Genomic DNA, 21,903 nt, shown 5'->3' with positions numbered 1-21,903 from the left:
ATTCAGAAATGGAAGTGACCTGAGGAGAGGGGTAATGTGAGCATAGAGGCTCTTGTGGAATATGAGTCATCCAGCAGCATTTTGAATGGATTGAAGGGAGAGAGGGATGGTTGAGAAGGCCTGAGAGAAGCAAATTGCAGTAATCTAAGTGAGAGGAGATGAGAGTGGGTAAGGATTTTGGTAGTGTGCTCAGAAAGGAGAGGTCAGATTGTGGTAATATTATAGAGGAAGAAGCAACAGGCTTTAGCGGTTTGTTGGATCTGAATGGAGGAGGAGAAAGAGGAATCAAAGATGACCCCAAGGTTGCAAGCTGACAAGACAGAAGGAGAGTGTTGTCCACAGAAATAGAGAGGGAGGGTGTGTGGAGGCGGGTTTAGGTGGAAAGAAAAGGAGCTCGTTCTTAGCCATATTCTGTGTTAGATGACAATGAGACATCCAGGCAGCAATGCTAGAAAGGCAGGCTGAGGCTTGGGCCTGAATTCCTGTAGAGATATCTGGTGTGGAGAGGTAGATCTGGGAGTCACCAGCATACAGGATACTGAAAACCATGGGAGGAGTGAGATGGGGCAATAGTTGGAGGGGCATGTGGAGGTCTAGTGAAAGTTTTTTGAGGAGAGGTATAATTATGGCATGTTTGAAGACATCGGGACCCACTGTATTATTTCCTCTACCATAATCTCTCCAACCCTTAAATGTCCTGCCTAAATTAGATTGTAAGCTCTTCTGAGCAGGGACTGTCTATTGTATTTTAAAATGTACAACGCTGCATACGCCTTTCAGCGCTATAGAAATAATAAGTAGTAGTAGTAGTAGTCGTTGTCGTTGTGATAGGTTGAGGCAGTGACAGATAGGATGGATGATAGTGGGAGAGATGGTGCTGAGTAGGTAGGTGGGAATCAGATCAGAGGAGCAGGTAGTGGGTTTGGAGGAGGAGATGTGCAGTTTCCTCCCGTGATTTCAGAAAAGGCGTCAGGGGTTGAGGGGAGGTTGGCAGAAGAGACAGATGGAAATGGGGGTGATGGGAGGTGGCCTGGTTGAGAACTCAAGGTATATCTTCTGAACCTTTCTGTAGAACTCGGCCATAGTCTGGGGAGAAAGTGAAGGGGGGGCTAGGGCACTTTGAGTAGAGTTTAGTGTGGCAAAGAGATGGCAAGGGTTAGAGCTAAGACAGTTAAATTGGCAAGTGAGAGGGCAGACTGGAAGGATATCAGCAGAAATCTGACATGTATGAAATCTGCATGTGTGTGTGATTTAAGCCAAAGATGTTAAGCAGATCAGGCACAGGAGTGCAAGTAGCGGATGTTGGAAGTCAACCAGGACTAGGGTTTGGCGCGCCTTACAGGAAATGAAATGGGAGGAGCGAGGGTATCTAGAGCAGAGGAGAGAATGGTGTTATAGGAGAAGACAGCTTTATTGACAGACATACTACTGATGATGTTATGAAACAAAAATATTTTTTTTAAACCCCCAAACAAAATGAATAATCCCGTAAATAAGAAACATATCAGAATGAAAATATTTGGTCTGTGCACCCCTATTTGTAGAAGCTTTTTGTTTAGGGAGATGAGAAGCAGTGACTAAAGGAACGAGTAGTAGTTATACTGTCTAGTATTTTTATGTCATGGATTTTATTTTGTTACTTTTAATTTTGTATGTACTTTCAGAACCCACTTAGATTTAAACAGGCTATAAGCTTTTTAAATAAATAAATTAGCACACTTGCTCTTTAACAAGCTGGGTGCAAAGATCAAGTTTCAAGTTTATTTAAAGATTTTATATACCGCCCAATTGACCTCCTAGGCAGTGAACATTGTCTTAAAAAGATATATGGAATAACAATACATCCTTTAAAACAATAATCATTATTAAAAACATTTTTAAAACAAAACAAAAACAAACAGAAACAAAAAAGGGAAGAAGGGTAGAGCTACAATTTATCAAGTAAAAAGAGAGAACATAAGGAAAAAACAAAAGGGAGGGTGTCTAAAAGGGCATTTAGGTCTCAAAAGCATCAAGAAAAAGAAATGTTTTTAAATTTGTCTTAAAATGGTAAAGAATTGATTCTTCCCGTAAGTGGACCGGAATATTATTCCAAAGAGATGGAGTGCAGATATGTTTCCTTTTTATATGTTTCAAAAGCTGCCCTTATAAATCTACTATGGATAATTGTATTGACAGATTGCGGATTACTAATAATAGATGGAGTAATTATTCTTATCTATTAGTTTTCTTTGCTTTAGTCCTACCACACCAGGCCAAAACCTACAGATTTTCCCTATTAGCCAGCAAATATGGAGACAAGATTCTAGAATCTGGGCTCTACCTTATAAAGGCCATTCAGCTTCATTGAAACAACCAGAATCTAGAAAAACAAAAGCCAGTAACTTCACAAACATGAGTAAACTTCTGCAAACCACAAATCATAACATAGTATCATAGCAAACGCTGCAGATAAAGACATGCATGGTAGATGCAAGACAGATCCATTCCTAAAAAACAAACAAACAACAGGTATGGATATTCTCTAATCTGATCTTGAGAGGAACGGACCCTTAGGACATCCTTGTAATCCTATGGAATGCTCGGAGGGTCAAAAGGAAGAATTTTGTGTTTTAAATCACAAGTGTTGAAAAGTCTTGGACTTCCCAGGCCTATACTTCCTTGTGTCTCCTTTTGTGACAAAAACAAGAATAGAAAACCAACAATGGAAAGGCAAAAAAAAAAAAACAACTATAGAAGTTTGACAAGCGTAGAGAAATTCTAAGAAACAACTCCTCAGGCCCATGGAAAATTAAGAACTGAAGGTCCTGTAAGCCGACATCAAGCAGGAAGGCACAAATGCATGCACAATATGGGCAGTCTCAAGACTTTTACAGTAACAGTATCCTTTTGCAATACAACATGTCGGGATCCATAGATAACATCACCCATATGTGAGAATATGCTGCCTGCTTGTCCTCAGATAATACAGAAATTCCTGGCAAAATATCATTAAGCTGGTTAGATTGTAAAGTAAGTTAAAAAAATTATTTTTACCTTTCTGGATTTTTTATTTCTTCTGTTACAAAATTAAGTGTATCCCATCCAGAATAGGAGAATAGTGCAGAATATAGTGCAAGAGAAATATCCCCTGGGTTCCATGAAGAACCTTCAAATGAATTCTCAAAATGTTCCGTTTGCCCTGTTTATTTGGGGAAAAAAAATTGATACATAGCAATGATCTGCACAGACAAATATAAATTACACATACCAGTATTTTGCTTTTAATTCATTAAAGTCTTTTTAAATCCAAAAAGCAAACTAAGTAAACTAAGTAAATTGCATTGAGCAGTAGAACCAGAAATCCAATTTCTAAGACAAAATATAGAACTCTGCACCTTTCATTTCTGTAGGAATGTTTACAACCCCTAAACAAAGAAAAATACTGTATAATCCCCCTCAAAAAACCACACACTTTCACCCAACCAACATGACCCCAAAGAAAATACAGGTTCTTTTACTAAAGTGCACGCTAAGGAGAAATTAGGTTCTTACCTGCTCATTTACTTTCTTTAAGCCTCTCCAGATCAGCATATGTTAATCTTACAAGTGGGTATATATCTCATCATGACAAGCAGGTGGAGACTGAGACAAAACTTTGTGACCCCTCCCTAATTACCGCAGTCTGCTGAATAGTCAAGCAGAACTAACTGAATAGTCAAACAGGACTCCGAACAGGAGTATCAACAAATAAAAACAGGAATGCTGTTGGAAAATGCAATAGAACAAATGCATATAGCAAACGTCCCCTCAGCTCGCCAGCTATGCCAGCCACTGTTCTTAATCTCCCCAACCCTAGAAAAATACTAGAAACTGACCAAAAAATGAAAATCTGCACACAAGAACACAACAATAGACAGGGTGGGGGTCCTATGCTGGTCTGGAGAGGCTAAAAGAAAGTAAATTAGCAAGTAATAACCTAATTTCTCTTTCTTTATCAACTCTCCAGACCAGCATAGCTTCTAATCTAAATCTTCGGTTCATATATAATTAAGACTAGAGTACATAGCAAAAAAAAGCATAGGAGAAAAAACAACTATAATTAAAAAAGCATAAGAAAAATAAGTATAGTATTGTCATTTTGTTGAGACTGTAGTCAAACAATTTAAAAATGTGAGAACAACAAAGTTTTCAGGGATTTACGAAATAATTGCAGCTGGCCTAAAAGCCTAATGGAGTCAGGAAGTTCATTCCAAATCTCTACTAACTTGAAAACAAAAGATCGACTGAGCTTCCCAGCAGATTTAATTCCCTTAAAGGAAAAGGATAGTTTATATCTTTGTATATTTCTCAAATGGCAAAGTCTAAGGGTATTCCAACATAAGGGGACAAAAGGATCAAATATTCTGTAGAGAAGCTTAAAGATTATGCATGTACATTTAAACTGGATCCTAAAGCGAATTGGGAGCCAGTGAAGCTTTCTCAACAAAGGGGAAACATGATCATACTTTTGTTTCCCAAAGATGAGCTTAGCTGCAGTATTCTGTATTAACTGAAGTCATTTTAGACTGTCCTGCTTAATGCCCAGATAAACTGAGTTATAATAATCTAGCTGTGCAAGCACAGTAGATTGTACCAACACTGAGAAATGTTCTTACAGGCGGGACGTACCAAAGCAGTCCCCATCATGAGTGGGACCCCAGAAGGGCTGACACCATAACATGCTCACCGAACACCACGTTCCAACATACCCGAATGTCCACACGGTAGTGTCTAAAAAAAGGAATGTAGAGAAGACCAGACTGCCGCCTTACAAATATCCACTGGAGGTACCAGCGAAGATTCAGCCCAAGAAGCTGCCTGACCCTGAGTGAAATGAGCCTTGAGAAATTCCAGAACAGTCTTTTTCTGAAGATAAGTGAAAGCAATAGTCTCTTTGATCCAGTGCGCAATGGTAACCTTGGAAGCGCCATCCCCCCTAAGAGGACCCACTAGAAGGACAAAAAGATGATCTGATTTCCTGATCTCCTGGGTCCTCGGCAAGTAGACGCGAAGAACCCAACCAACATCCAATTTGCGTAACTGTTTATGCTCAGAAGAACCTGCCCGACTACCCAGGATCGGGAGGACCACAGACTGATTGACATGAAAAGGAGAAACTATTGGGGATATTCATTGGGGATCTGACTCAAGGGCTTCAAGGCAAAGTAACCTTATTCGCTGATGACGCCAAACTATGCAATATAGTAAACGGCTATAATCTACAGGATGCTATGGAGCAAGACCTGCGTACTTTAGAAAGTTGGTCCTTGATATGGCAGCTGGGCTTTAACGCCAAGAAATGTAAGGTCATGCATCTCGGTAACGGAAATCCTTGCAGAACTTACACCCTGAATGGAGAAACTTTAACCAGGACTACGGCAGAACGAGACTTAGGAGTAATCATCAGTGCTGACATGAAAGCAGCCACTCAAGTGGAGAAGGCTTCATCTAAAGCACGGCAGATGATAGGTTGTATCAAGAGAAGCTTTGTCAACAGGAAACCTGAAGTCATGATGCCATTGTACAGAGCCATGGTGAGACCTCATCTGGAGTACTGTGTGCAATTCTGGAGGCCACATTACTGTAAGGATGTGCTCAGAATTGAGTCGGTTCAGCGGATGGCCACCAGGATGGTCTCGGGGCTAAAGGGTCTCCCGTACGAGGAAAGACTGAGCAAATTGCAGCTCTACACTCTTGAAGAGCGTAGGGAGAGGGGAGACATGATTGAGACATTTAAGTACATCACGGGACGGGTCGAGGTGGAAGATGATATCTTTCTTCTCAGGGGACCCTCGACCACAAGAGGACATCCGCTCAAACTCAGGGGAGGGAAGTTTCGTGGAGACGCCAGGAAGTACTTCTTCACGGAGAGAGTGATCGAGCATTGGAACAAGCTTCCAGTGCAGGTGGTCAAGGCACGCAGCATCCCAGACTTCAAGAACAAATGGGATACCCATGTGGGATCCCTACGAGGTCATGCCAAGGGATAGGGTCACTAGGACTTGAATGAGCGGGTCAGTAGAGTGACAGTATAATTACAATTATACTTAAGGGGTCAGAAGAATTAAGAGGGTGGGTAAATAGTGTGGGCAGACTTGATGGGCTATATGGCCCTTATCTGCTGTCATCTTTCTATGTTTCTATGTTTCTACCTTTGGCAGAAAGGAAGGAACAGGCCTCAATACAACCCTCTCCCTAGAAAACTCAAGGAAGGGAGACCTACAAGAGAGAGCATGCAGCTCTGAAACACATCTAGCAGAAGTAATAGCCACCAAGCAGACCGCCTTAAGAATAAGGTCCGTCAGCGAGCAGGCATCCAAAGGCTCAAACGGGGGGCACACAAGCCCGGGCAAGACCAGATTCAAAACCCAAGAGAGAACGGACATTCACACGGGAGGCTTGAGCAACTTGGCCCCCGCAAGAAGCAAATGACATCAGGAATGGCAGTCAGACGCTGACCCCGTAATAACCCACGAAAGGCTGAACCCAGAGAGAAGACCAAGCCAGGCCCCTGTCCAGGCCATCCTGCAAGAACTCTAAGATGTTAGGCAGAGAAGCGCAAAAAGCGACCACTCCTCGCGCCGTACACCACTCCTCAAATATACGCCAAACTCGCACATAAGTCCGAGAGGTGGAAAGTCTGCAGGTCCCCAAGAGAGTGGAGATCACTTTATCTGATGTACCCCTTCTTACCTAGGCATTACCTTTCAAGAGCCAAGCTGTAAGACAAAAGGAACCCAGATCGAACATGGGAATGGGGCCCTGAGACAGAAGATCAGGCGAAAGTGGCAAAGGAAGAGGATCCGACACAAGATGCTGCACCAGATCCACATACTAAAGGCATCTGGGCCAATTCGGAGCCACAAGAACCACCAGGCCCGGATGACGAACAATGCGGAGAAGAACTCTGCCCACTAATGGCCACAGAGGGAAGACATACAACAGCCCCTCCACTGGCCATGGTTGAACTAAAACATCCAGACCCTCAGCCTGACCGTCTCTGCGACGACTGAAGAAACGGGGTGTTTTAGCATTGACCCTTGTGGCCATCAGGTCCATGAGGGGCTGACCCCAAGTCTGCATGATCAACTGAAAGGCCACGTGGCTTTGACACCACTCTCCGGGATCTAACCCGTGACGACTGAGGAAGTCCACTTGAACATTGTCCACTCCGGCTATGTGGGAGGCAGAGACGTCCTGAAGATGTGACTCTGCCCAGACCTTAAGCGGAGTTGCCTCCTCCACCACCCGAGTGCTTTTAGTGTCCCCCTGATGACTGACATAGGCCACCGCCATGGCATTGTCTGACAGAACCCTGACTGACTTGCCCGTCAAGGAGTGGAAGGCTAACAGCGCCAGATGGATGGCTCTGGTCTGCAGAACATTGATCGACCAGGACGCCTCCTCCATGGACCAGATGCCCTGAGCTGAGTGACCTAGACACTGAGCTCCCCAACTGAGAAGACTGGCATCTGTGAGAAGCACATTACAGTGTGGCTGATCCAGACTCATCCCTTGAACAAGATAGGAGGCCTGGAGCCACTAACGAAGGCTGCAACGAGCCAAGTCCTGCAGAGAAACAGGGTGATCTAGAATGAGGCTCTGGGGCGACCACCTCCGAAGCACAGCATATTGAAGAAGATGCATGTGGGCCCGAGCCCACCTCATCCCGTTGGAGGAAATCCTGCGCCTGAGGACACCAAGGCGCCATAAGCAGGTGAATCTGAAATTGTAATTTGCTTACCCGGGCCTCTGGGAGGAAGACCTTCCCCAAGGAGGTGTTGAACACAACCGCAAGATACTCCAGGCACTGTGAGGGGGCCAACCAGCTCTTGGCAAGGTTGACAAACCATCCCAGCGACTGCAGGAACTCCACCATCTGAGCTGTGACCCGGGTGCTTTCCTGGAAGAACTTCACACAAATCAACCAGTCATCCAGATAAGGATGCACCAGAATGCCCTCTATCCACATGGCCACCGCGACAACCACCATAACCTTGGTGAATGTCCAGAGAGCCGTAGCCAGACCAAAAGGGAATGGATAGAATTGAAAGTGCTGGCCCAAGATTGCAAAACGAAGGAAGCGCTGATGGGAGGGCCAGATTGGAATGGGCAAGGAGGCCTCCGTCAGGTCGAGAGAGGCTAAATACTCCCCTGGCTGAACCGCCAGAATCATATATCGCAGTGTCTCCAAGCGAGATGACAGAACTCTGAGAGCCCTGTAGACCCCCTTCAAATCTAAGATGGGCTGAAAGGACCCCACTTTCTAGGGCACCACAAAGTAAATCGAGTACCTGCCAGTGCAACATGCCTGAGGGGGAACCGGAACAACAGGTTAGAGATCTAGCAATCTTTTAAGGATCTGGTGAAAACCCTGCTTTTTCCACACTGCCTGACAAGGAGAAGCTAGAAAATGATCTGGGCAAACTGCAAAGCAGAACCGTCCCAAAAGACCTCCAGCCAAGCACCAATTGGAGCCAGAGTCAATGGGCAGGACGGACAGCGGGGGAACCAGTGGAGGAATTCTCAGCCTCCCAATAGGCCCGAAAGGACTGCATTCACTGAAAGAAATGACCCCTGACAAAATCAGAGGTTGGGTAGGGAACAGACCCACGCACAGGGTGATACCTGCGGAAATCTCAGACTCCTCCGAGCAGTGCCACCTCGAACAGCCTGGCAAGCACTGTCTTCAGGCAGGAAGGGCACTTTAAAATCCGTCAGAGTTTGAACTAACTAGTCCAAAACCCTGGAAAACAACAAGGACCCCTGAAAAAGAAAATTTAGAGAGTTTAGTGATGGATACCGCATCCATTGACCAAGCCTGAAGCCAGAAGGTCCCACACACAGCTATGGATTTGGCAGACGTTCGCAAGAAGTCATAGATGGCGTCTGAGAGAAAGAGGCAGCCATCTGAATCTTCATCACCTCCTGAACATTAGACTCACTGTCAAGGACCTGCTCGACCCACCGAAACATGACCCGAGCCACCAGTCTCGCACAAATAGCTGCCTGGACCTGTGTACGAATGGTTTCCAAGTTACGCTCCTCAGAGATTGTTATGACAGAACTGCCCTCGACGGGCACAGTATGCTGCGTAGCAATAGCTGAGACCACCGCATCCATCACTGGTGACTTTAAGGTAGTCCTATCCCCCAACGGGATGGGATACAACAAACAAGCCAAGGAGCACGCAACCGAAAAGACGCCTCCGGCGAAGTCCACTGCGCCAGGATAATATCCAGAAAAAAACGGATGTATTGTACAAGAGTGGGAAGCAGAGGAAATCCCCCAAAGAAGAGGGTCCTCCACAATCGGGGTTGTAAGCGGCGCCTCTTCAAAGGAGGTCTGCTGAATCAGATCTGAGCGCTTGTCCCTCTGAAAAAGGCGCAACCTCAAATGCCTCCTCGCTGGTAGACGGAAAAAAACAAGTCCCCGGTACCTGCAGCTGTCCCCTCGAGAGGATCCTGGAGGTGTCCACAAAGGTTCAGGTCCTCATGCATTAATTAAAACTCTCCTCAGACAACAAGTCCTCGTCCGAGGTGGTATGCGGACGCCTGGACGAGGGAGGAAGAGGGGGGGCGTGAAAAGAATTAAGGGGTCAAAACATCAGGGGGTGCGGAGGGAATAAACCCCCGAGACCCCCTGGACACAAGGGTGTTCAGGCTGTAGCTCTGACCACTATGCCAGACTCTCAAACACAACAAAACAATCTTTTCTGTCCCACTTTAAATTGAAAAACCTGGGATTCTAATTTTAAGAGGTTTTCATTCATTTTACCATAAAAAATTCCACAGATGCAACAATCCAGTCACTATGTAGGCTCCTTGAAAAGCTTACCCTGGCATAGTTTAACAATCCCAGTTATGATGATGGCAATTAGTGCAATGACTTTGGCATAGGTGAATAAATCCTGTACACGTGTTCCCCATTTAACATAGGCACAGTTTATAAATGTAAGACCACCTAAAAGAGAACAAGGAAGAAAAATATAAAAGTAAATTAGGATCTATCTTCAGTTTCATCTACAAGTTGTAATACTACTTCTATATGACATACACTTGCATCTGGCATACTAATCTAATCTAAATACACAGCTTATTAAATCACACCATACCAAAAAGGTTCAAGGTGATTTACATTGAAAGAGGCCATAAAATCTATGGGAAAATACAAAAGCAATCAATAATTAAAATATCATCATCATAACATGAATATTACAACAAATCATATAAAAAAGTTTTCAAATTTTTACAAAACTTTAAGTGATTGATATCAGTCCAAATGAAAACAGGCAGATTATTCCAAATTGTAATGGCAGTGTAAACAAAAGAGGAGTTGAGCTGTTGTTTATACTAGAGAATAACACAGGGAAAAAAATCTGTTCCCTTCACCGCCCCGTCCTCGCCGTCCCCTTCACCACAGCATCCACCCTTCCCTCTCGCCACCTCACCGCCCTTCAGCGGCCCGAGAATCACCCTCCCTCCCCCTTACCTTTCAGTGTTTTAGTAAAGAATTTAAACTTAAGGGAGGGAAGGCACACGCCCACTGATCACATGCATCCCCCCTCCCTCTGTACCTACGGCCAAATCTCCCTCCCTCCCCCTTACCTTCATGGCGCTTTTGTAAAAAACTTACTGAAGACGGCCAAGCTTGCCTGCCTGCAGTCGCGTGCATGTGGGCAGAAGCTTCTCTTCTGATGCAACTGGAGAGGAGAAGCTTCCGCCCACACACACGTGACTGCAGGCAGGCAGGCTTGGCCGGCTTCAGTAAATTTTTTACAAAAGCGCCATGAAGGTAAGGGGGAGGGAGGGAGATAGATTTGGCTGTAGGTACGGAGGGAGGGGCCGCGCGTGACCAGTGACCGTGCGCCTTCCCTCCCTTAACTGCGGGGACAAGGCCACTCACCACTCCGTGGGATGGTGGATGGCCTTATCCCCTGCCCGTAGTGAGCACTTTTTCTACCCACCGTTTTGGTGGGTTACCTGCGGCTAGCCGCGGGTAACTGCCACTGTGTCATTCTGTAGTTTATACCATACTCCTCTAATCTGTGGAAAGTGTAGTAAAGTACCACAATCTGGTGGAAGAATAATACAAATGAGAAAAAAGCTAAATCAGATTATCTGAAGAGTCAGTCTGTAATATACAGTGCAATGAACTATGCAGGTTGATTCAAGCTTAATTCGCCTCAACTGATAACCAATAAAGATTCTTATACGCTAATGCAACACTTTCATATCTTTTTAGACCAAAAATTAATTTAACCACAGTATTCTGGAGCAACTGCAATTTTTTTTTTTTATTAGTTTTGATGTTAAGTTCAAATATAAAGAATTACAGTAATCATGCAGAGGTAACACTAACAACTGAACCAACAGTGAAAAATGATGTTTAAAAAAAAAAAAAACCACCACAAACCTAAGTTTCCTCATAATATATAAAATCTTCCTCCATAAATTAGAAATTTGATCTTCAAATGTAAGAGAAGAATCTAAAAGAATACCCAAAACTGTATTTCACAAGAACCACTATTGAGCGTAAGATATACTATGCATCTCGTGTTCTGTAATGATGCAGTGCCACTTTTTATTATAAACATTTTCTTCAACATAAAACATGCTCAATAGAGCTCCCATTAAGAATTAGCACACACTAAAAAGGACACACCATATATCACCTCCTTCTTTGCCATAGTACGTCTAACATAATTTTCAATAAATTGGGAATCTAAAAATTCTACTGTTGATGTAGTGTACTGTCAATGCTTTTCTAGCCTATGGCCAGATTAACTGTTTTGCCAAACTAACAGTGGTAACCTTTAGAACATGCTCTAACCCGGCACCTCTCCTCTTCTTTGACTCCCCCCATACCTCTTTAAATCTTCCCTAAAAGGCGAGTAGCATCTGCAACCAGTTGCTGGCACCGGTCTCTGCTGACCCTCTAATGTCACTTCTGGGTCGTGGGACCAGGAAGTTACATCAGAGGGAGAGCTGGGACCAGCAGACTAAAGGAGGTGCCGGGCCATCCATCGCCATAAAATCTGTGGTGTACCTGTACCACATCATACCTTATGAATTTACCTTATTGAGCAGACTGGATGGACCATACAAGTCTTTATCTGCCGTCATCTACTATGTTGCTATGTAGTTTTGATAAATAAAGCTATGCAAACCGTCAAAGCTGACCCAAACCATACAGTAGTTGAAATGTCAAAGCGGCACAAGTGGTTCCTGGATACGCACAAGCAAGCAACCAGTGTTCCAGAGAAGCAGGTGAGTTAGGTGGTGCTGTATATAAAGGTGTCTTGAGCAAAATATGCATCCACTATTGTCTTAGCTGTTTTTTCTTATTATTACATTTTCCTCAGGTTACAGGAGTAGGGTATAAACGACAGTTTACCTCCTCTTTTGTTTATGCTGTTATTTCAATCTGGAATAACTTACTGTTCAGATAAGGTCTGAAGTTAATTACATAAGCTTTCGTAGAAAACTGAAAACCAGTAGAAAAACGGTTCATAGACAAAACCACCGAAGACAAAGGCGCGCGCTGACAACTGAGCGCAAGACGGAAGCGCACGCCAAAGAAAAAGAGTGTTTTTAGGGGCTCCGATGGGGGGTTTGTTGGGGAACCCCCCCACTTTATTTAATACAGATCGCGGTGGCGTTGTGGGGGGTTTGTAACCGCCCCATTATACTGGAAACTTAACTGTTTCCCTGTTTTTTAGGGAAAAAGTGAAGTTTTCAGTAAAATATGGGGGGGTTACAACCCCCCACAACGTGGCGCGATCTGTATAAAGTAAAGTGGGGGGTTCCCCCCCACACCCCCCGTTGGAGCCCTTTAAAACAGTCATTTTCTTCGGCGCGCACCTCCACGTTGCACTTGGTTGTCTGCGCGCGCCTTTGTCCCGGCGCTTTTGACCTGACACCAGAAAAACAAAGGTGTTGATGCCCCTGTACAGGTCATTGGCGAGGCCCCATTTGGAGTATTGTGTTCAGTTTTAGAGACCACATCTGGCGAAGGACACAAAAAGGCTTGAAGCGGTCCAGAAGAGGGTGATGAAAATTATAGGTTTGCACCAAAAGATGTATGAGGAGAGACTGTAAGGAAAGGAGGGACAGTGGAGATATGATTCAGACGTTCAAATACTTGAAAGGTATTAATGTAGAACAAAATCTTTTCCAGAGAAAGGAAAATGGTAATACCAGAGGGCATAATTTGAGGCTGAGGGGTGGTACACTCAAGAGCAATGTAAGGAAATTCTTCTTTATGAAGAGGGTGGTGGATGCCTGGAATGCGCTCCCAAGACAGGTGGTAGAGATGAAAACGGTGACAAAGTTCAAAAAAGCATGGGATGAACACAGAATATCTAGAATCAGAAAATAATAGTAAATATTGAAGAACTAAGGCCATTACTGGGCAGACTTGCACAGTCTGTGTCTGAATATGGCCGTTTGGTGGAGGATGGGCTGGGGAGGGCTTCAATGGCTGGGAGGGTATAGGTGGACTGGAGTGAGCTTTGACGGAGACTTCAGTAGTTGGAACCTAAGAACAGTACCAGGCAGAGCTTTGGATTCTTGCCCAGTAATAGATAAGAAGAAGAAAAAAAAACCAACAAATTTTAAAATTGAATCAGGTTGGACAGACTAGATGGACCATTCTGCCATCATCTATTATATTACTATGTTATATACAACAAGTTTCCAGTAAAAAATGTCAATGGGTCTAATGAAGAGTCCAGCCAGCGTGAGTCTTGCGACCCAACTGGTATTCTGAAGTGCCCATGGTATTTCGCTAGCTAGTATTGAGCACAACCTTTACTAAGCACTTTGGTGTTGGTTAATTAATAATTTGAGTTCACTTTGAACCAGATTGGTGATAATATATAGTACTTTGACAAAAGGGCATACATTTAAAGCATCTGTTAGTTAAAAAAAAAAAAAGTGATTCACTAAAGGACGCCAATGCGTGACTGACATGTGATCAGCGGTCACCAAGATCAGCGTCCTTTAGAGCACAGTTCTTCAACCGCCGGTCCGCGGACCGGTGTCGGTCCGCAGGAAATTTTTGCCGGTCCGCGCAGGGCCGGCAAGATTGACTCACTTCAACTTCCTGCCGGTCCGCGCAGGGCCGGCAAGATCAACATGTGAAGCGTGCGCTGGGCCGGAGAGATCTTGGGGAGCCTCCGACAGTGGCTTTCTCCCCTCTCTGCAGCTCTCCTTTACTTCCCAGCGCAGCGATTCAGGAAGGCAGCCTCGGGGCTTTTGCTGAGTCGCGGCTGCCTCTGATGATGCAACTTCCTCTTTCCTCAGAGGCGGCGCGACCCAACAAAGGATCCGAGGCTGCCTTCGTGAATCGCTGCACTGGGAAGTAAGAAGAGCTGCTGGGAGGGGAGAAAACCACTATCAGAGTCTGGGTGTTCCCTCTAAGGTGAGCGCATGAGCGATCGCTCACTATTTTCAGTGGCGTCGCTCATGCTTCTGGCGTCGCTCACTCGAGCGGAGGTGAGAGAAAGCGGCGGCGGTGGAGGTCTGCCCTGATCGCCTAAGATGCAGCAGCGGCGGCTCCTTTCATGATCCCCGTAATCAGTGGCGTATTAAGTGGGGGGCGGTCCGCCCCTTGTTCTCATTGGTGTAACGCCGGCCCTGCAGCTCCGGACTTCCCCACACCTGCCCCCCCCCCCTTCGGATCGCTATTATTTTAAATGTTATAGCGGCGGCGCTGTATCCATCAGTGGAGACGTCTAACCTCGGCCTGCCCCGGAACTCTTACTGCAACAGTGACTTCCTGTTCCTGCCTAGACGGGCGGCTGCTGCAGTAAGAGTTCCGGGGCAGGCCGAGGTTAGACGTCTCCACTGATGGATACAGCGCCGCCGCTATAACATTTAAAATAATAGCGATCCGGAAGGGGGGGGGGGGGTCCGGAGCTGCAGGGCCGGCGTTAGAGGGAGTAAGAGCTGATGGTGCCGCAGGGTCCCGCGGGGGGAGGGAGGGAGGAAGGAAAAAGAGGAACCGAAGCATGGCAATTTTGGGAGAGCAGGTGTGGGGAAGTCCAGAGCTGCAGGGGAGAGTGTTGCGGTACCCAGCTGGAGGGAGAAGGAAGATGAGGGAGGGAATGAAAGGAGATGCCAGGGCTTGGAGGGAAGGAGGAAGGTATGCCAGACTAAGGGAAAAGGAAGGGGGAGATGTGAGAGCATGGAGGGGGAGCGAAAGATGGAAGAAAAGGAAAGGAGATAGATGCCAGAGAATCAGGGAAGGGAAGATACCAGACTATGGGGTGCAAAGGAAAGAAAGGAGAAGAGAGAGATGCCAGAGCATAGGGGATGGGGTGGTGACAGAGAAAAAAATGGAGAGGTGGCAGAGCTGGCTGGCTTTGGGGGTGGGCAAAATCTGGAAGACAGTGGGGGGACATAAGAAAGAGACAGAGAGGGCAGACGCTGGAAGGAAGAGAGTGAAAAGAAGATTGAAAGCAGAAACTAGAGACGACAAAAGGTAGAAAAAAATAATTTTATTTCTATTTTGTGATTAGAATATATCAGATTTGAAATATATATCCTGCTAGAGCTGGTGTTAGACATAACTGGGGACTGCAAAGCCCAGGCAGTGCTTCTTTAGCTTCCAGCTGGCTTATGGCGCTCTCTGACCAGGGGGCAGTTGCCCTAGTTGCACTCCCCTAAAACTATTCCTGTCATGTGTGACTGCAGTATTCTGTTAGCATGATATTTCTGTGTAGCATTCTGTAATAATTTGGCTTGTTCAGTTTTCTTGATAGTAGAGGGGATATATGTGAAGGGGAGGGGAGACAGGGGTTTTGTTGATCCTGCTCTGAATTATTTGTATTTGTAAAATGACAATTGTACAGAATATTGCTTCTTTTTATACTTTAATAAAATACATTCAATATAAAATCATAACTGAGGCTTGTGTGGATGGGATCAGATGATTTGTGGGGACCGACTCGCGGAGATGGGGCGGAAACGGGGTTTTTAAATTTTAGTCCTAGTAGTTTGCCGGTCCACAAAATAATTCTTTTTTTTCTGCCGGTCCACGGGTGTAAAAAGGTTGAAGAACACTGCTTTAGAGAATCAGGCACAAAATGTTTATTTGCAATGCCTTAGGCCCATAAAATTGCATAAAATCATCTTTCTGTTTGAACAAGTAGATACAGGGAAGAAAATTAAGACTGCGGGGACAGTGAGGGGATGGGGATGAAAAATGTGCTTCACTGCGGGGAAAGGGTGGGAATAGAAAAAAATCTTTGGTTGGGGGAGGGAATGGGGATGAATCTTTGTTTCCGCATCATTCTCTAAGTTTGATCCAAATAGCTCTCGGTTGCATAAGTGTGCTTAGAGATTGTACTGAATCTGCGTTTGGTATGCAGATCCCTCACTACCTGGGGTGATATGTTCTGGGGGTCTCGCGGCCCACCTGCACACATGGGCGGAGCTACAAACAGAAAATCTGATTTCACCCATTCAAGTCAATGGAAAAAATGTAAAGAGCTGCCATTCTCACAGTAATTCCAACTACCTGGGGTGATATGTTCTGGGGGTCTCGCGGCCCACCTGCACACGTGGGCGGAGCTACAAACAGAACATCAGATTTCACCCATTCATGTCAATGGAAAAAAAGTAAAACGCTGCCATTCTCACAGTAATTCAAAAACGGCTTGACCGATTTGAACGAAACTTGGTATGCAGATCCCTCACTACCTGGGGTGATATGTTCTGGGGGTCTCGCGGCCCACCTGCACACGTGGGCGGAGCTACAAACAGAAAATCAGATTTCACCCATTCATGTCAATGGAAAAAATGTAAAAAGCTGCCATTCTCACAGTAATTCCAACTACCTGGGGTGATATGTCCTGGGGGTCTCGCGGCCCACCTGCACACGTGGGCGGAGCTACAAACAGAACATCAGATTTCACCCATTCATGTCAATGGAAAAAATGTAAACAGCTGCCATTCTCACAGTAAATCTAAAACGGCTTGACCGATTTGAACGAAACTTGGTATGCAGATCCCTCACTAACTGGGGTGATATGTTCTGGGGGTCTCTTCACCCAAGAATTTATATGTTCTTGCTCCTGGAGGTGAAACTAAAAATGTTGTTTATAATCAAGTTTTGTGTTAGTTGTATTGTATTCATTTTGTCAAATATTTCACATTATAATTTGAATATTGTACTTTTTATAAAGCTGTAAAAAAATAATTTCATTCACCACTATAAAGTATCTTTATTTGAATCCATTTACAGTGTTATTGCTATAATTAAATACCCGTGCAACGCCGGGGCATCAGCTAGTGCTATATATAAAGAGGCTAAAACACCAGTAATTAGGGTCTCAATAAAACATCCTGCCCAGAACACCAAAATCACATTATAGAACCATACAAATGATGCATCTTATAAACTGTTCTTCTACTTAACTGCAATTCATTGCCATATCGTAATGCAGCACTTAGCACCCGTTTATTAATGGATCCCTCACCCAGTCTTCAAAGTACTCCCACTGAGTTAACAACTTAAATCTAGAAGACAGGTATATCATAAAGTCATTTGGGGGTCAGATCATAGGACCTCCTATAACTTATGTTATTCAGGTCTGTATCCTGAGGCGAGAGCTTTAATCATTTATACACTCTTACCCTTCCCTTACTTTCACCAAAAAGATATAAGCAGTTATCAGCTGCCACAACTATTTTTACTCAACAGCTGCTGATGCTCTCAATTGTATTTCTTTAACCTATAACAGTGGGCTCCTTTTACGAAGGTGCGCTAGTGGTTTTAGCGTGCGCTACAATGCCCCACGCGCTAAACGCTAATGCCTCCATAGAGCTGGCATTAGTATTTTCCGTGTAGCGTGGGGTTAACGCGTGCTAAAAACACTAGTGCACCTTCGTAAAAGGAGCCCATTGTGTCCATTAGTCTCTTGTACTGAAACAAGGTTTCAAACAAGGTTTTTGCAAAAGAATGGCAACACTTATCTTCAGTGGTAATTACCACTCCTAGTGCTGCCATTGGTCTGTATACGCCCGACGCTCTCCCTCTCACGGGCATTTCAATCATGCAGATCTTCCTCGGGGGAACATCGCCTGCGTTGCCACACTGCAAAAAAACATACTGTTAAGAGCACTAAAAGTTCGTCAACCTGTAGACCAAAAGTAAGGGAAGGGAAAAAGGTATGTGTATAAATGATTAAAGTTGTCGCCTCAGGATATGGACCTGGAATAGCGTAAGTCATAGGAGGTCCTATGATCTGACCCCCAAATGACTTTATGATATACCTATCTTCTAGATTTAAGTTAACTCGGAGTACTTTGAAGATTGGGTGAGAGAGAGCCATTAATAAACATGTGCTAAGTGTTGCATTACAGCATGGCAATGAATTGCAGTTAAGTAGAAGAACAAGTTTGTAAGAGGCTTCATTTGTATGTTAATCATTTGTTTGCCCAATGGTTTTATAATATGCATATAAAGAGGCTGCCACTCTGCAGCTTATAATACCATTGCCACTACACATTATCATAAAGATGTGTTAAGAGCAGAGTCGGTTCAGCGGATGGCCACCAGGATGGTCTCGGGGCTCAAGGATCTCTCATACGAAGAGAGGCTGAACAAATTGCGGCTCTACTCTCTCGAGGAGCTTAGGGAGAGGGGTGACATGATTGAGACGTTCAAGTATATCACCGGGCGTATCGAAGTGGAAGAAGATATTTTCCTTCTCCAGGGACCCTCAGCCACAAGAGGGCATCTACTTAAACTCAGGGGAGGGAAATTTCAGGGCGACACCAGAAAGTATTACTTCACTGAAAGAGTGGTTGAACACTGGAACAAGCTTCCGATACAGGTGATCGAGGCCAAAAGCGTTCCAGATTTTAAGGGTAAATGGGATGCCCATGTGGGATCCCTGAGAGGGTGAAGTTACGGATGGGTCAGTTAGAGCGGGGGCTCTAGAGCAGACTTAGGGGGTGGGTCTGTGGAGTGGGCAGACTTGATGGGCTATGGCCCTTATCTGCCGTCATTTTCTATGTTTTTTTCTATAGATACTATCATCACGGAGCATAACAGCACCATGTAGTTTCTAATGGTGCCACCTGCCAGCACACAGGCTAAGCATGCTATCCCTATGCAGCTACAGTCGACTCTGCTTAAGTGCAAGCCCCTCGGTTTGCCATGTGCACTTAAACGGAGCATGCGCTTAATCGAAGTACAATGTGAAGAAGAGTCGAGCACTGTCATTTTTCTCGCAAGATCTACAGCTCGGGCGTGCAGGATTCCGTGCTTGCATCGATCACTGCAATCACATATTTTAGGACGAGTGACCTGTAATCACGTTTGAAGTTTGTGATTATCCCTTGTTTTTTGTTGCTTTCATATTCAACAGCTTCACTAGGTTTGAAAGCGGTTTATAGGTCTCTATCGCAGTTGGGTGACCACTGTCTCACCCCTGCTCTCAACCATAATGATACACAAATCTGTCAATGAGGCTTTCTCTCCTCTGTTCTAGATACCCTCGCTCCCCCCACTCCATGTTCTATAGGCTGGCCTCCAAAATCTACTACTTATGCTCCTGTGCCAGGTCTGCTGAACGCCTTTGGCTGAAATCCTGAATTCATTCTGACTTCACACATTTCAAAGTCCTCCTGACCTCCCTTCCAGTCTGCTCTTTCACTTGCTAAACAAGACCACTACACCCATTTGACTAACTCTCTTGGCTCTAACCCTTGTCATCTCTATGTCACAGTGAACTCTACTCAAAGTGCCCTCTCCTCCAACCCCTCCAGCACTATGGCTGAGTACTTTTATGACAAGGTTCACAAGATCAACCTTGAATTCTCTACCGAACCACCCCTACTTCTCTCTCCCCCAGCCTGCTCTATTAAACCTCCCTCAACCCCTACCGCCTTTTCTGAAATCACTTATTTCTTTCCTCCTGCAAACTCACTACCTGCTCCTCTAATCCAATTCCCACCTATCTACTTAGCACTACTTCTTCTACTATTACTCTTTTCATCTATCACATGCTCAAACCTATCACTGTCCACTGCGACTGTCCCCGATGCCTTCAAACAAGCTGTAATTTCACCATTCCTAACAAAGAACCTTCACTAGGCCCTACCAGCCCTCCAACTACCACCCCATCTCCCTCCTCTCCTTCTTATCCAAGCTACTAGAATGTGCTGCCCACCGCCATTGTCTTGAATTTCTTTCGGCCCTAGCTATTCTTGACTCATGCCAATCAGGTTTTCACCCCCTGCACGCTCTGCTTCTTTTGAAACTATAGACTATCACCTTCTTGATACACTGTCATCACTTGGATATCAAGGCTCTTTTCTTTCTTGGTTCTATTCTTATCTCCCACATTGCACTTTTAGTCTATGCAGTGGTGGATCTTCCTCCATAGCTATCCCACTACGAGTGGGTGCTGAAAAGTTCTCCACCCAACCAAGAAAAGAAGGATGTGGATATGGCTCCATCAATGATCTAAAACAATGTAAAAACATGCAATGTTAGTGAGGAGCTAGTTAAATCAAAATGTGGACAAAACGATGGGGCTGGATGGTGTATATCAGAGGGTACTGAAGGAACCTGGGGAGGTTCTGGTGGCTCCGCTGCCTGATTTTTCCAATGCTTCTCTAGAGATCAGGAGTGGTATCAGAGGACTGCAGAAGGGCAGATGTGCTCCCTCTCCACAAAAGAAGAAGTAAGGAAGAAGTAAGAAACTACAGGCCTTAAGTTAATAAAAAAGTTATACCCACTTTTGCATTACTTTCAGTATATTCCTCGTACATCACATATCCACAGTATATCAGTTAAAAGAAAAAGCATCCATCCTGGGGAGATGGAACCACCTCTCAAGCTTCTCACACAGTAGGAGAAAGGCCATGAAGAGTACTCTCCAGCACTTCCCACTCAGACACATTCCAAGATAGCATGGATCAACTACAGCCAAAAAGGTCCTTCTCACAACTACTAGATCCTTCACCAAGCAGAAAGTATCTACCCTCCCCCTTCATTCTTTATGCAGCTTGCTCCTCAGGCTGCACCAAACTCTGGCAGGCCAGCTGCAAAATGGTCACTGATCCTGCCAAAACAAGAATTGTGGCAAATATGGTCAAGCTGAGAGGTATCAATAATCTTACAATTCTCTTAGGGTTTCAAAACAATCTGAGAGCTCCCAAACAGTTTTCTATGAGTGCAAACAATAATATAATGTTTATAGGGATCTTCATAAGGGAACTAGTGCCTAGCGCTCAGCCGGGTCAATTTGAATGTGGCCGTTGTCAGTGGTGCTGCTATATTCTTCCCAGTGAGACATGGACTCATCCGAATACAGGAAAAATGGTGACGGGACAAAAGCGCACAAGACTTTGACACGTCAACATTGCAGCACAGACAATTCAGCACAAGACCCCAGGACACCGCCTAAAAAGAGCTCTGACGGGAGGTTCCCTATTTCTATGTGAGCAAAGAACGCCGCAGCCATTTTGGCGCTATGGCAGCTGTTACTATGTAGTCTTTAGGATGGAATTTATCCATGGTAAGAACTCTACATTTATTTATAACTTTATTCATAGCTGCAGTATAACTTTTCGAAAAGAAATCAAAACCCCACTTTTCAAAAAATTTATCCAGATATCTTAACCCAACCCTTCCCCCTCCTCCTAGATAAATTCTCCCCCAAAACCTCCACTTAAATAATCTCTTCCTCCCCAAAACACCAACCAAGTATTCAGATCCCTGAAATGTAACGTAATCTTATTTGTACTCTAATTGTAATCTATTTGTTATATCACACAGTAACGTACAGTCAATTTAATATCCAATTTGCAAGTTCTTCCAGAATTAATCCAGCTACCTCTCCTCCCTTGTAACCAAAAAAAA

General features: G+C 44.7%; 1 protein-coding gene across 4 annotated transcripts in view; it reads right to left on the bottom strand.

The window, feature by feature from the left end:
• SLC7A6 (solute carrier family 7 member 6) overlaps positions 1-21,903 on the bottom strand; it is a 107,995-nt gene that overhangs the window by 29,486 nt on the left and 56,606 nt on the right. For all 4 annotated transcript variants that reach the window (XR_004539112.1, XM_033940731.1, XM_033940730.1 and 1 more), the window contains exons 3-4: positions 9,859-9,984; positions 3,037-3,181 (exon numbers count right to left, since the gene is read on the bottom strand). Coding sequence is in view for 3 of the 4 variants with exons in the window: in XM_033940731.1 (XP_033796622.1) it covers positions 3,037-3,181; positions 9,859-9,984 (271 nt within the window). In the remaining variant the exon portion in view is untranslated. The remainder of the gene's footprint in view (positions 1-3,036; positions 3,182-9,858; positions 9,985-21,903) is intronic.

The sequence above is a fragment of the Geotrypetes seraphini genome, chromosome 4, assembly GCF_902459505.1.
Source record: "Geotrypetes seraphini chromosome 4, aGeoSer1.1, whole genome shotgun sequence".
NCBI lineage: Eukaryota > Metazoa > Chordata > Amphibia > Gymnophiona > Dermophiidae > Geotrypetes > Geotrypetes seraphini.
The sequence above is the reverse complement of the archived record's forward strand: the minus strand, read 5'-3'. Positions and strand labels throughout refer to the sequence as shown.